This window comes from Podarcis filfolensis (assembly GCF_964270895.1).
Source record: "Podarcis filfolensis genome assembly, chromosome: 3".
NCBI classification, from domain to species: Eukaryota; Metazoa; Chordata; class Lepidosauria; order Squamata; family Lacertidae; genus Podarcis; species Podarcis filfolensis.
In genome coordinates this window covers 16,887,216-16,903,565 of record NC_139606.1, presented here as the reverse complement: position 1 = coordinate 16,903,565, position 16,350 = coordinate 16,887,216, and the positions used below count along the sequence as shown (strand labels likewise).

At 41.5% G+C, this 16,350-nt stretch overlaps 1 protein-coding gene across 6 annotated transcripts in view; it reads right to left on the bottom strand.

The window, feature by feature from the left end:
* The window catches only part of MACROD2 (mono-ADP ribosylhydrolase 2), a 966,393-nt gene that overhangs the window by 62,173 nt on the left and 887,870 nt on the right, over window positions 1-16,350 (bottom strand). For all 6 annotated transcript variants that reach the window (XM_083607322.1, XM_083607325.1, XM_083607327.1 and 3 more), the window contains 3 exons: window positions 9,822-9,899; window positions 9,171-9,245; window positions 8,373-8,468 (listed from right to left, as the gene is read on the bottom strand). In XM_083607322.1, the coding sequence (XP_083463448.1) occupies window positions 8,373-8,468; window positions 9,171-9,245; window positions 9,822-9,899 (249 nt within the window). The remainder of the gene's footprint in view (window positions 1-8,372; window positions 8,469-9,170; window positions 9,246-9,821; window positions 9,900-16,350) is intronic.

The following is a 16,350-nucleotide window of genomic DNA, read 5'->3' as shown; positions in this document are numbered from 1 at the left end:
TCATAAATACTTCATACGTTCTAAGCAATTTTGGAGATTATTGAAGGTAGTTAGTACTGAGCCTGGGTTGCATCTGGCTGGTCTACTGTGGATTGCAATGTAATTAATTTTATTTTACTGTGTTGATTTTATTGGAATTGTACGGTATGGTTGTGAAGCACCCCGGCATGCTGCAAATATGAGAAACGGCTTAAAAAATTAGTGAAAGGGGGAGAGAAAAAGAAAAGCCAAAAACCAAACTTTTGAAATTGGGGTGAGGTAAGAAGCACATAAGGGATGCGGGTGGCGCTGTGGGTTAAACCACAGAGCCTAGGACTTGCTGATCAGAAGGTCGGCGGTTCGAATCCCCGCGACGGGGTGAGCTCCCATTGCTCGGTCCCTGCTCCTGCCAACCTAGCAGTTCAAAAGCATGTCAAAGTGCAAGTAGATAAATAGGTACCGCTCCGGCAGGAAGGTAAACGGTGTTTCCGTGCGCTGCTCTGGTTCGCCAGAAGTAGCTTAGTCATGCTGGCCACATGACCCGGAAACTGTACACCGGCTCCCTCGGCCATAAAGCGAGATAAGCGCCGCAACCCCAGAGTTGGTCACGACTGGACCTAATGGTCAGGGGTCCCTTTACCTTTACTAAGAAGCACATGCTAGATTTCTTCCACAGTCACAATATCCCATTATAGTGGGTCAATCAATAGAGTTTAAAAAAGGAAAATCTGCATAAATTTTGAGAGAAATTGAGTAGGAGACTCAACACACCTTTCCACCTTTCTCCCCAATATCTGTGGCACTTGTGCCATCAATCTATTTGGAAAGTTATATGCACTTTCAAGAAAACCACAAGAGTAGAAAAAACACAAAGCCTTGCAGAACTGCAAAAAAGGAAAGACAACACTGTTACAATAACTGAGGTTGCTTTTTATCAAAAGGTGACAAATTCTACAAAGGATTAAGCTCAAAAGGCTTTAAGCCAAGCTGGTCAAAGTGTATATTCTGCCCTGTTGTATTCTATTAGTCTTTTCTATGCTCACACTTTCAAATCTAGCAAAGAATAAGTTGACAGTAAAATGACAGTGAGATACATTCTCCAGTCGCCGCATAGACTATGGTGCAATATGAAACTGTCAGGGAAACTTATGTGTGTGTATACACATGTTCACAATGAAATATGATCTCCCTAAATTTGAGGCTGTTGATTATGATTAAAACGAGGCAGAGCAAAACAAATTCAGAATGTACCACCATCCATGATGCATGATGACTGTTGCTTAGGATTGACAGGTTTCCTAAGTCTGCTGCCAAAGGGCAGTGCCTTGGAGTTTCAAGATAGAACCTGCTGAAGCTGGAAGTGCTTACACATAAAGAGATCACAACCTTGCCTTTCTAGGAAAGGTACCACAGAAGCGGCAGGGATAGGAAATATCCTTCCCCCAAGGCAGGGTTGGGGAACCTTTGGGTGGGATTCAACTAATAAATCCCATGAGTTGAAGCCATGCACAGGGACTTCTGTTTGTACAGGGCTTTCCCCTTTCCTCCCACTGTGTGGCCCCTAAAATTGGGTTGGGTGTGTCAAGAGAACCCCCAGAAAAGTGCACTTAGGATTGGGAGTGTTAGAATTCCTGCTCCATGACTGCAGTCATGGGATTGTTGTCTATCACATGACAATGTATGTTTTGACTCCACAGAGTGAGAAGTGACGGAGACAGGATGTTTGTGTTTCTGTGGTCCGTGAAGTGGGCCTATTTTCCTTTGTTCTTTCTCTTTGCTGTCTGATGCTAGAGAGAGAGGGAACCATGTTGCAGTGCTCCGTGTGTGTTTATATGTAAATAAAATAGATTAGCCAAAATGCTGAGTTCTGTTATGCAAGCTGCAAAGACTCTGCAGATCCCTAAGTGTGCCGGTGTCTGTTGGCATCGGTCGCTGTGATGTTCCGGCTGAAGAAAGCTTTCGAAGCTCCTGAACGATCGACCAGGAGGGAGAGAACATGCCAGTTGGGCATGTGTCTTTGCCAAGGTCCTACTTGAATGTAGGATGAGCTGACAGGGAGGGGGGTCATTTCCTCTGCCAAATGAAAATATTTGCCCTGATGAAACAATCACCTTAGTGCAACGTTGAAGCCCTCCCTTTGGCCCTCCAGTTGCTGCTTATCCACACATTGATCATCCCTGATCATTGGCCGGGTTTCATGGGAGTTGCAGTCCAACAACAAATGGGCAGGAGGGAAGGTCCTCTTTTTGATCACAGGCCTATGGCCCCCAGAGGTCGCTCATGAATAAATGCATGTCTTGTTCTGACTGTTCTTCAGTGCAGAATGTTTGCCCACTTTCCCATTTCTGTTAAAAATGCATCTAGTATACCTTCATTATGTGTCCGCTTTTCTGTCACTCCCGCAGCAAGAGCAAAGTGCTAAGATTGGAAGAATGTAAAGAGTGATGTGAACACCTGGGAAGGAAGTTGGGGGATAAGACCTGTGGAAAAAACAGTGTTTCATTCTGTGAGTCTGCTCTTTTCCCAGGATTCCCTGAGAAGGAGGCTAAAATTCTCAGACGGCTTTGTTATAAATTGTAAAAAAAGGTAGGCAGAATCAAACCACCTTGAATATAGATTTTGTAAGAAGGGGAACATTGTCTCAATATAAGTACTCTCCAGCTCACACAGAAGCTTATGCTGTGTGGATAAAAATGTGGATAAAAATTTGCCCCCCTCTCCTTCTTTGGTGAATAAAAGGATTTTGGAATATTCCATGGTTTCCTGGGGAAAAATCAGTTTTTTAGGAGACTAGAATAGAATAGATTTTTGTGAATTATTATCAGATCACGTGTAGAAATATTTCTTTCTCTCACTTCAGGCCACCATATTAGTTAATGTTGGTTAGATAGGAAATAAATTATGGACCTATAATGTAGTATTACTGCTATTCATCAACAGATTGGAAACAGCAGTACTTTTTTATTCCATCAGTCAACAACATGGCAAGCAGTATCCACAGCAAAATACTTCATTAGAACAAGCTACTCTTTCAAATCATTAATAAAACTTTCCAGTCAGGTAGTTGGCCTTGGGGGAATGAAGAGGAAACTGCACAGGTTTCGGTTGTCATCAATCTTCGGTGAGCAATGGGCAGGGGTCGAACATACATGCTTGTTTAAGGGTGTAAAAAGAGTTGATTTGCAGTAGCTTTCATCTAATCTTTCAGAGAAAACTCAAAGGAATTTTGTGCTATTTGTTTATCTGCCCTGGGGGCACCTCTTAGGATGCTTCTAACTGGAGGACTCTGAACATTTAAAGCTGCCTTATACGGAATCAGACTTTTGGTCCATGTTTTCTACCCTGACTGGCTGTGACTCTCCAGAGTTTCAGAAAGGGTTTTCTCCCAGTCTCACCTGGAGATCTTAGGGATTCAACCTGGGATCTTCTGCACACAAGGCGATTTCCTATTGTGTATCCCTTCAAATGCCACACAATGGTGTCAACATTCCTCACACTTTCAAGCCATACAGGGGCTGTGCTCATCCTAAAGGCCAATCACAGGTCAACCCAGTTATAGCACTACAACCTTGCATTATTCACCGTCTGTTCCTTGACTTCCTGTATCGTACTACGTTGGGAACGTGCTCTTCAAGCGCAAATTTAGGAAGTCTCAGATAGGCTTTTGTCAATGATCAAATGAGGCAACTCAAGAGAGTTAATGAGTTTCCGTGCTGCAGAATCATCAGTGTGCAGAAGCCAAAGAGATCTATGTCTCATTCCATGGTTTCTTGAATCCCTTCTCATCGCCATTGCCTCTCTTCCATCCATAATGAGTGGCAGACTTAAAGGGATGGATGCAATTAAATTGCCTGAGGCTTTGCCAAGAGAAGATGGAAAAGATGAGTGAAGGGGATACAGCTGAAAAGTATTTTGGATATAATCCCAGTGCTTCTGATTTTTGTGTAAAGCATTTTTCTTGAAGTGAATGCGGAGCTGCTCTTAAATTTCTGTAGAAGTTACTTTAGTGAGAATGGTATTATTTTACTTACAGTAATTAATGTGGACATAGCTCCCTTTTCTTGAAGATCTTGTTGGTTTGACTAAGTACATGTACCCTGCCTTGGGCCAATAAGAGGAGGAAATAGTTTCACCACAGCTTAAATTAATTTTGGAAATGTTTCTCAAGCAAATTGTCCTAATTCAGCTTTCCTTGAAGTAAATCTCCTTATTAGATTCCCTGTACCCCCTGCACCCTCCATTAGATTAGGGCTGCAATCCTAAACACATTTAGCCAGTGAGTTATTTATTTTCATCACTTCAATAACCACCCATTCAACAAAGTCCTCTGGGAGGTTTACAAAACAAGTTTTGGTCACACTGACCTTAGTGAGACTTGCTTCCAAGTAAGCACTATGCTGCAATTTTTATTTTTTTAAAAAGTGTAGCATTTGTTTTATTTTCTGTTTCACATGTGTTTTCGGGTTGAGTTCAGCAACCGCGCAATGCAATTGTTTAACCATCCAGTGACTTGCATGGGTCCACTTTGTGTGGGACACATTTGAATGAATTGATAGGGCATGTTAGCAGTGTTTATAGACTGCTCCAACCAAACAGGAGCTTAGCTGCATGCCATGTATGGAGTCAAAACAGGATCTCTGGCTAATGGTTTGGGGGAACAGGGCCAGAGCAAGTGGTGCAGCCCATGTTTTGTATCCAGAAGGTCCCATCCCAGGTTCCATACCCAGCAACTCCAAGGAAGGTAACTTAAGCAGCAAGGCTGAAATATCTGTCTGACATGCTGGACCACTTCTAGCCAAAGCATCATGCTTGGTATAGGCCTATGTACCAGGACTGCCTGGTACATAAAAAAACCCAAACACACAGAAAAACTCAAGATACACGTTGATCTACCCACACGTGGTTGTTATCCCTGAGAAACGTAGAAGACAACAGGATATATTTATCCAAAAGTCTTCAAACTTGCACAGCCCTTTAAAAATTAGCTGATGAAGGTGAATACATCGAAACAGGGCCATGTCCTGGCTTCTAATCCATAATTGACTTCTGACTTCTGCTCTATGATTGAAACTGAGTCTTCATCTGCAAGCTGATAAATTATAAGGATCAACATTATTGTCGAGTGAAAAAGAAAAAATATTTGTAACGAATTATTGTGTTATACATATCTATATGAGTTTGAGTTTGTAATCTCTGTTAGAGTTTGTGATCCCTACTTGAGTTAGTAATTCTTGTCAGAATGCATACTTTTGAATGGATTAGTTTTTGTTACTATTGACTACTGACTTGTGAGTAGGGACCTCTCCCACTATTGAAACTTACATTGGCCTGAGTTCTTGGTGTGCTTTTTTCTTGGTATATGTACCAGGACTGCCTATGTACAAGGCAACTCCACATGTTTACATAAGTGCATCCAGATACTCAAGATATTCTTGAAATTCCTGATGCTCAGAAGCCAGTAATTAACCCTTTTATAGATTCCCTGTGACTTGTAGCTAGTTGGTTTTTTAAAACTGTATTCAGTATTTGAGCTAAGTGTTCATTGTGACAATAATCAGATGTACAGAAGCTTGCGTGAAATGTGTTTTGTTCCATTAAGCCAAACCTGAGAGAGTTAAACTTCTCCACTGAGCCTAGTACACTTTGAATCCAAGTCAATCTGGCATATTTTTCACAAATCAGCTATGCCTAATCCCCTAAAGGCAGTAATTACCCCCTCAGCATCCTCAGAAGTGGGATTTATTTAAGTTTCACAGCTCCGTCCTATAAGCCTCTATGCAGGGCTTGAGCGCTGATAGATCTTTGCTTATTGCCCAATCCCAACTCCAGTGTCAATGCAGGGACTAGCCAAGCCCCCCAAATTTCAGCTTCAAAACATAGCATCTGACTGACCAGCGATTAAGTGCACAGGGTGGTAGGTCTCCTTGATGAAGGTTCAGAAAGGTGCCTTTGCCCCCTTGCCAAGGATTATGTGCTGTTTTACCTGCAGCAGTTTAAAGCAGAGTTTGTGCTACTGCAGATAAAGTAGACTCGCAGGATCAGTCTGCACCTTGATAGTCTCTTATTTTTAGAAAGAAAAAATGCCAAGCTAAAAAAAACACACCCTTTCCTGACATTAACTTTTCTAATACTACATATATTTGAATCCTAGGTAGAACAGATGGTGAAATATAATGTATCCACTGGGAGCTAAATGGAATTTACCAGCTGTAGGGGACAGTAAAGTATTAGAAGGAAAGGTACAAATAGTGAAAGTAGATTCGGTTCAACTTGCTTTTGATGAGGCATAAAGTAAAATGTAAATAATTTCTGTTCAGAAGAAATTAGCATAATGGTTTTGGCATTTGCAACAAGAATAAGCCTGCGTTTTCTAACCTAGATTTGCAAGCGAAGGAGAAGTCACACCATTTACCTGAATTTGCAGGAAGGATTATATCAATTCTATTATCACTGACAGTAATGAAACACAGCGCTGAGGCCATTAGCATTGTGCACAATAAAGAGGGTGTGATTAGTCTCAACTTGGATTTGCAATGCAAAAAAATTAAAAGAAAATGCCACGAAGCTGGATATGAGCAAAGGAAAAAGCAAGTGCTATTAACCCGAGCTTCCGCCACAGAAAAAGTGTCAATATTACAAACAGGTTTGCAATTAAATCAGTGTCAATGGAGCCGACAAAATAAGTTCATAATTAGGAAGATGTAGTTATCATTGACCTGGATTTTCCACAAAGACCATAACTAGGTTTTAATTTCAAAACATCTGATCTCTGCATCTCACAAAGGAAGGCCTTGTTGTTATTAGCCCTTCATGATCAGAGAATGCTATTATGATGCCAGAGACGACTCTGGCAAATGGGTAGCTGGGCACAATGAAGCCACATGCTAAATGTGAAAATTGAACTTTATGTTAAGTTTCACACAGTGCAAACCTAACCTCAGACCAACACGGCCATTTCTGGGAGTCTTGGTGCATGAAATTTGAAAACACTGTTTGCTTTTTACCTTTTACAACCTGATTTTCCACAGCACTTTTAGCTCGACTGTAACAACATGTCCCCTCCCCAAGACAAGATGTCCATTGCCACAGCCACTCAGCAAGCGTGTTTTTAGAGTGTATCCCCCCCCCCAAGAGTGGCCTAGCTGTGGACTGATCTGACCAGGAGGAACTTATTAACCTGGACCCCACCATCAAATACCCTTCTAGGAATTGTGGGGCCTTTCTGTTGTCACGCTGCAGTCATCTCTGCAAGAAGGTGCCAGGACTGGTGCAGGTGTTGATGGCACTGCAGACTTGGTCACTAGGGTCACATTAGCGAAAAGAGGCCTCTATAAACAGTCCTCCAACACTTATAAAAGAATAACCTATAATTCTAATCAGAACAAAATATGGATCCAAGCCAAATGTCTGCCTATGGCATTTTGATGCCACCTGGGAAATTTCCTTTTCTAAATCATCCTAGCTGGGTTTTGTGTTTTTGCCACACCCCTCTAAGTCAAAAGAAGACACAAAGTTGGTGGGGGGAGGCGTATTTATCAACCTAGTTTTCAAGGCAGCATGGAGACGTAGAATTTGTATCAAGTATTCAAAACCCCAAAACCAAGACACACAAAACAGCACACTACTAGATTTAGGATTGATCATGTGGGACGCGGGTGGCGCTGTGGGTTAAACCACAGAGCCTAGGACATGCCGATCAGAAGGTCGGCGGTTCGAATCCCCGCGACGGGGTGAGCTCCTGTTGCTCAATCCCAGCTCCTGCCAACCTAGCAGTTCGAAAGCATGTCAAAGTACAAGTAGATAAATAGGTACCGCTCTGGCGGGAAGGTAAACGGTGTTTCCGTGTGCTGCTCTGGTTCGCCAGAAACAGCTTAGTCATGCTGGCCACATGACCCAGAAGCTGTACGCCAGCTCCCTCGGCCAATAAAGCGAGATGAGCACCACAACCCCAGAGTCGGCCACGACTGGACCTAATGGTCATGGGTCCCTTTACCTTTACACCGAAATACTAAAATAGTGGAGGGGGGAAAGAGACACCAAAACAACCCCATAACGCCATAGCATATAACGTTTAAGGATTTGGGGGTGGGGTGGAGGGAATTGTCAACTAAATGGGAGGGGGGCATGGAATGGGTAGGTCACTATTTCTCAGTGTCCCCAGGGACAGAAGAGAGAGCTGCCATAGAAAGCCATGGAGAAACTGACACTTCGCCAATGGAGAGAGAGAAAACGTAAAGCAGCCCAATGAGGACTGTGCATGTCCAATGAGCACAGAATGCTGACTTGGAAGGTGGAGGGAAACCAAGGGGAGGGCTGATGAAATGGAGAAGCACTCAACACAGCAACATTTTCCTGTAGGGTCTCACTTGTCTTAGTAGAATTTACCAGCTTACCTTTTTCTTCCCCTTTGTTTTCTTGATTAGTTCTATCTACCTCGGGCGCCTGTGGTTTCTCTTCTTGTATGGTCTCCTCCTGGGTTATCAAAGTCTCTGAACAGAACGAAACACAGAGAATACAGACCATAATAAATGCAAAGAGACTACTAGTCAAGTCATTTTATATTCTGTTGGAAGCCACCCAGAGTGGCTGGGGAAACCCAGCCAGATGGACAGGGTATAAATAATAAAATATTATTATCGAAAATTTTATATATATGCCCACCATGTAGTTCTCGTTTAACTTAGGCAGCAGTTTTTCAATGGACATTGTCAGTCTAATGAATTCAAGAGAACCCTCAGTGAAATAAAGCTAACATATTGAACATAAACTGTGAAAGTAAGTCACATTGAAACGGATGACTTGAGTTTTTAATGCAAGTTCTTCAAGATCATTGTTTAGTTAGGCTGAGAAATATTCCAGGAGAAAAATATTTAATTTCAAGGTAACTAGCATATAACATGATATGTGAGAATAAAGAAATGGCAGAGTAAGGGCCAAATCATCTAGCACAAAGCTGTAACAACATTCATAGGTTTAGCAAGAAGAATACATCAGCTTTCAAGCCTCTCACTTAGATGTCATCAGGATATTAATTATTTCCTGTTCTTATTCGGTACCAGACAACTGAAGAAACAGGTTTTTTGTTGCAAAAATGTACAATAAACTTGTTAAAATGTTTTTAAAAATGTAGCCTTTATCATTTTGGAATGTTTTTTCCTGTCTTCCTCACATTCTTAAATTATAGAAAGTACCTTCTGCTTCCATGTAGGAGACTTGAGAATCTGTCTGAGTGTTCATTTCAACCTCTGTGGATTCCTCTTGGTGTCCTGTTGACATCATAAAGATTGGAAGATTATACCAATATGATACTTAAGTGCGCATACAATTTATAATCAAACCTAATCATAAAAACAGAGAAGAAGTGGAAAAGCATACCACTTATCAGAACATATCTAAGTGAAATTCAGAATTTATGTGGTTGAGAATAATGATCATATTGAATGATGCCAAGTTCCAATCAGCTATCAAAAAAAATAATCTAAAATTCTCCAGTAAAGAATTCATTCTATTAAGCAGTAATGAATAAATGACACTTGCATTATTAAAAAATAAACAAAACTACAGTCATTATCTTCTCAAGACTCAATGAGGTTACGTTATGACCTTGGATCAATATTGTTATAACAATTTAACTGGAAGGTCTGTTTCTTTTTTGCTTACATTAGAGATTATGCTACTCAAATTGAATGGTTGCAGTAGCTATTCATTGAAGTTTATGGATGTTTCCCCGAGGCATCAATAACCATGTGAGGGAAAACTTGACTTTTATAGCTATGAAAACTTCTATGGTCCCATCTGATCAATTACTAGGATTCTGGGGAATATTTTGATCGAAAGCATACCGTCAGCTTGATCTTGTTCACAGACTGCATGAGGCATTGGGTTATGTTCTTGTGTAGCTTTGGCATCTTGGGAGGATTCTAATAAAAATAAAATAAATAAAACTGAAGTGGGTTCTCTGTTGAACAAGTTTTAAACTGAGCTTCTGATGAATCCAAAGGTCAACACAGCCTCCTCCCCACACAAGTTCACACACGCTTCTTACCCCAACTGAGCACATGGGGATGTCTAACTCTCCTGGTGCATTAATATCCTATTGCACCTCCTTGCTGCGCAGTGAATTGGTGATAGGAACAAATTTGGAGTGTGCAAGTTGGTTGGTTGGTTTTGCAGTCTTTTTAGATATTTCCAGCACTTATCGGATCACAGGGGGAAGAAGTGCATGATGGGATCTCAGCAATCCCATCATGCCAATCTCCTCCAGTTAGCTGCTGCTGACAACATCTGAGCAGTGTGCCGATCAATCAGCTGCTTCCAGTGCAAATAAACTGGGCAGTGCAGGTCCGCAGGTATATCAAACTCAGAAACGTCACTTTCATAAACTTGTGGTTTATGAAATTTTATCCAGTGGTGGGCAGCGGGCCAAAGAATCAGCGTCCTAAACCTGCCAAAAACGATCAATGCGGGATATGTGAGAAACCTGGGTAGTTAACATCTGATCCAAATTTAATAATCTGTAAAGCAGGTATGCATTGAAAGTTTGTGATTTTAATTAACTGCAAATAATTCCCCAAGGCAAATATTTAATTACCTACACAGCTTCTTTGCAATAAGTTTACAAAGTCAACTTTTGAAGTAGAACTGTTATGTATACACATTTTTCAAATTATCTATGTTAAAGCTCCTCAAACTAATCCACTGCGTTTTATTAATCTTATTCAGAATTCTAAATGGTTTCTGCTAATACTATCAAAATAATAGAGAGAGGGAAAGAGAGATTTCAGAATTAAATCACGGAAGCAGGGGGGGAAAGCCGAAAGGCTGTCCAGGCAGTCTAAACAAGCCAGACAACAGTCTGCTAAAAGCAGCGAGCAGGTGTACTGCAGAAAGTTGCCTGCCGAGAAAATAACTCCAGAGTATTGAAGCAAGCAAAATCAAAGGAAAGGACAAAAGAAAAGAAAATGAATCGGACGCACCATAAATTTTAGCTGATAAGAGAATGTTTTACCAATATGTAATCAATTCATGAATTAGACATTAATGAAAAAGTTGATAATAATTTTGGCAGCTAGAATAGACATTTATTTCCGCCTTGATCCCAAACCTATTGATAGAAAGCTGCACCAATTCAAAGCACCAGTTCAACTACTGAGTGACTGATGCAACCTTTTAATATGATCCATGTTCTATGTTGTTTTAATTTAGTGTTGATAAAATTATTGTGTGTAGAAACTACCTCTATATCTTTTGATATAAATACATTGCATACATACACAAAAGGTAAAAGGACCCCTGGATGGTTAAGTCCAGTCAAAGGAGACTATGGGGTCCGGCTGAGATACATATAGGACCTGGATAAAAAAATCCCACGCAACTAGTTTTACATGAAGGCTTGCTTTTCTCACTCCCTGTGTCTCATGGCAAGCTTCGTCTTGAAATGATGAAGAACGTCTAAAGCAGTTTGTGATAAGACGTGGGTTTGCTCTTCAAAGGAGAAATGTTAAAACGCACAGAGAGTGCATGTCAAGTAGCACTATGGATCACAGCTATGGATTTCGTAGTAATATTTAGAGTGCAAACATTCTTCTTCAGATTCTAAAATGTCAGCAACCTGCCTGAATTCCGGCAGAAAAATATTCAGCTTTCACACCCTCATGCTGTCTTTTGCGGTATAGTATGTGAATTATTTCCAGCAACCAACACTTTCCCATTTTGGACAGCTTAGAACTGAACAATGTTCATTAGATGGTCCATTACTTGTAATCAGTCACAATTAGAACTCAAGACAGCAGGGTAACTGTGGCAGAGCAAATGCTTCCAATGCATAAAATCCCATGCATTCTCTCTCTCTCTCAGAGAGAAGCAGGTGATTATGAAGACCTCACTCTGTCCAGATGCAGCTAGTCTGAGTAGACAATACTGGACTAGATCAATATCCTGACCTATCAACATTAATTAGATCATACTATGTGCTATTGGGACGCAGGTGGCGCTGTGGATTAAACCACTGAGCCTAGGACTTGCTGATCAGAAAGTCGGTGGTTCGAATCCCTGCGACAGGATGAGCTCCCATTGCTCGGTCCAGCTCCTGCCAACATAGCAGTTCGAAAGCACGTCAAAGTGCAAGTAGATAAATAGGTACCGCTCCAGCGGGAAGGTAAACGGCGTTTCCGTGCGCTGCTCTGGTTTGCCGGAAGCGGCTTAGTCATGCTGGCCACATGACTCAGAAGCTGTACGCCAGCTCCCTCGGCCAATAAAGCAAGATTAGCGCCGCAACCCCAGAGTTGGCCACGACTGGACCTAATGGTCAGGGGTCCCTTTACCTTTACCTTTTATGTGCTATTGCTCATTGTAAGTACGTATCAGTGACTAGATTCCATTCAGTCATGATCTTAAGTCCACAACAGGCGAAATACTGAGATGCAGGAGTCATATGTTGCAAATTACCCGCATAACTAGAAAAACTGGACAACTATAGCCAACAAGCAGCTTGAGATATTGCACATAAAGCAGTTAACACTCATGAACAGAGCCAACTAAACCCTAACTATTGGCAGAAAGAAGGGTTGTGAGAATACCCTTTTCACAGAACTTTGCTACTCCTGAATTAGGGAAGGCAGACTACATTTATCTCTGCAATTCCAGAATGCAAGCCTTGTTTGCTGCTATCTACACAGAACTGAGCTACATTCATGGGAAAAAGAAAGTGCACCCTCTTGGAATTTTGTGGTTTTACATAGGAAGACATGATAACAATCATCTGTTCCTTAGCAGGTCTTCAAATTAGGGATATACAAGCTCAGATGAACAACAACATATGACAAATTACTGTACACCGTCTCATGGTGTATTTAACAGAAATAAGGCCAAAATGGAAAATCCAAGTGTGAAGAACTAAGAGCACCTTATGATTCAATAGCTTGTAGAATCACCTTTAGCAGCAATAACTTGAAGTAGTTGTTTTCTGTGGGACTTTATATGTCTCCCACATTGTTGTGGATGAATGTTGGCCCATTCTTCTTTACAATGTTGCTTCAGATTCAGTTAGGTAGCCGTGCTGGACTGATACAGTCGAAATACAGTGGTACCTCGATTAAGAACTTAATTCGTCCCGGAGGTCTGTTCTTAACCTGAAACTGTTCTTAACCTGAAGCACCACTTTAGGTTAAAAGATGAGCGCCTCAACCCCAGAGTCAGTCACGACTGGACCTAATGGTCAGGGGTACCTTTACCTTTACCTCGGGTTAAGAACTTAATTCATTCCAGAGGTCCGTTCTTAACCTGAAACTGTTCTTAACCTGAAGCACCACTTTAGCTAATGGGACCTCCTGCTGCCACCACGCCACTGCCGCACGATTTCTGTTCTCATGCTGAAGCAAAGTTCTTAACCGGAGGTACTATTTCTGGGTTAGCGGAGTCTGTAACCTGAAGCGTATGTAACCTGAAGCGTCTGTAACCCGAGGTACCACTGTATAGAAAAAAATATAAAAAATGTCCAGTAGCACCTTAGAGACCAACTAAGTTTGTTCTTGGTATAAACCTTCATGTGCAGTGTGCATGCACGCAAAAGCTTATACCAAGAACAAACTTAGTTGGTCTCTAAGGTGCTACTGGACAATTTCTTAATTTTTTAATGTTGCTTCAGTTCATTGAGGTTTGCTGGCATCTGTTTATGCACAGCTCTCTGAAATGCACAGCATTTCACTTGGGTTGAGGTCTGGACTTTGCCTTTGCCATTGCAGCACCTGGATTCTGTTCTTTTTCAGCCATCCTGACCTTCTGCTTACAAACTAGTACTAGCAGATATGTTCAACCATCACAACCTTTATGGCAGGCATAGGCAAACTTGACCTTCCAGTTGTTTTGGGATTACAATTCCCATCATCCCTGACCACTGTTCCTGTTAGCTAGGGATGATGGAAGTTGTAGTCACAAAACATCTGGAGGGCAGCGTTTGCCTTTGCCTGCTTTATGGTCTTGTAGGTGCCAGATGAAAACCTTTCTTTTAAATAATGTACAATTTACAGACCGACCCTTTCAGTGATTTATGTGTTTTATGCAAGCATCTCATAAAATTCCTTTTATGGGGTGGCTATATAAATGCAGTTTAAAAAATAATAAATAAACAATACCCTTACTCTTCCTAATGACCATATTCTTTCCCCCCCTTTTAGTTTACTTCATACTTATACACATTAGTGAGAGAATTAGTTTAATTTTTTTCCTGGTATGTGTGTGATGCATTGCAAATCGCTAACATGGGGTAATTCTTTGTAAGGGCTACTAGTCCTGAGATAATTACACAAAACGTTATAAATAAGTGTAATATAATAGCATTCTAAGCTACAGTAGAAGATTCTCAATTTTATTTTACATATATACTGTGTCTGAAAGAAACTTTGGAGAGCCAAGGCAATGTTATTTAAGCTTCCAAGAGTGCTATTACATTGCTATGCAGATTTTGACTTTCAAAATTGTTAAGGTCAAGACTATATTGAAGACTCTCCTCCTCCTCAAATGCAAATATTAAATCAAATATTCAAGCCTAAGGGCCCAAGGATAGATTTACTTTTAAGATTAACAGGAATAAAATAAAGGAAGCTAGTAAACCCACATTCATAAAGAAAATCCAGTTAATGGAAAATGTATGACAAGTGTAAAAAAGATTAGCTTCAATATATATCATGGAAAGGGCCTTTTATAGCTGATGCGAGGTAAGGTCTTCAGCCCTATTCCAGCAGGCCAAAAACAGTAGTAGAAGATGTAATACAGCCAGTGGCTGTTATCTATAAAATACATACATATATACATACATTTCATAAAATTTACACACTGCTTGATTGCAAAATAAACCCCTCAAAGCAGAATACAAGAAAAGCATTAATAAAAAGTATTGTTGACAAGGTCTCACTCCTGTCAGCAAACCTATAGTGTAGATGTTATTTCTAAAGGAAATTATTTCTTTGTATTGCTATGCCACAGAGAACCAAAGTTATCTGGGAAGTGATGATGGCATGGTGCTCTATCCTGGCTCTTGAAAAATGCATTCGTTCATCATGAGCATCCAGGTTGCAACAACTCTGCCCCTAGAACAGGGGTCAGCAAACTTTTTCAGCAGGGGGCTGGTCCACTGTCCCTCAAACCTTGTGGGCGGCTGGACTATATTTTTTTGGGGGGGAGGGGGATGAATGAATTCCTATGCCCCACAAATAACCCAGAGATGCATTTTAAATAAAAGGACACATTCTACTCATGTAAAAACACCAGGCAGGCCCCACAAATAACCCAGAGATGCATTTTAAATAAAAGGACACATTCTACTCATGTAAAAACACACTGATTCCTGGACCATCCACAGGCCAGATTTAGAAGGCGATTGGGCTGGATCCGGCCCCCTGGCCTTAGTTTGCCTACCCATGCCCTAGAATTGCACCACAGCTCTTTTATATTTATAGTATCCCCTGCTCCTGGAAGGAGGAGGAAGAGGAGGTTAATCTGTTGCAAACTTGGTTTTAACAGTGTTACAGATTGGTAGGTTTTCTATCCTGAAAGGTGGGAGTTAGGCATTTGCAATAAATATTTGTTCAAAATCCTTTCCAAGAGGACAAACGTGTGAGCAAATTGTGGGGCATCTTTCCCTCCTTTCCCCTAAGGTCTAGGGTAGTAGATGTGGTTCTCTTCCCCACATTGATGAGGCTTAAAAGAACCCTCTGGGAATAGGTTAGACAGAAAAAGATTGTCTCAAGGCCTCCTAGCAATCTTCCTGGCCAAGTGGCTCCCCTAAGTCTCACATTGCCTCATACCAAAATATGCAGCAAAGATCCTTAAGGAGCATGAGGAGATGAGAACATTTCTCAGTAGAACAGATATATTTTTGCATCCATCTCTTGAATGGTTGGGAAGAGGGCAGTGCCAACAACCTAGCCCTCTCCTTTCTTCCTTCTCTATATAATGCCAGCCAGCCAGGCTGCCCTTTCCACAAGGCGGACTGAAGCTGCAGAAACCAAGGGTGCCAATGTGGGCACTTCCACCATACTCACTAGACAAGCGGGATCCGGCGAGATCTCACAAGAGCCCTTTGAAATCTTGTAAGATCTCACTGAAATTTGCCACTGCACAACCCTGACAAGTGAGGCTTTGGCAAGGGAGCAAGTGGGGTAGGGACACAGGGTGGCATTTTCATGTTTCGCCTTGGGTGGGGAAACGAGATGGGCAGCCCCTGCCCGACAGATTTTATGGGAATGCTCTGCCATTTGTTCTTCAAGAGTAAGGAACTATTCCTTCCCTCACTGCGGGAACTGAGGTTACAGGGAACCAGGCAGAGGGCCTTCTTGGTGGTGGCGCCTGCCCTGTGGAACACCCTCTCATCAG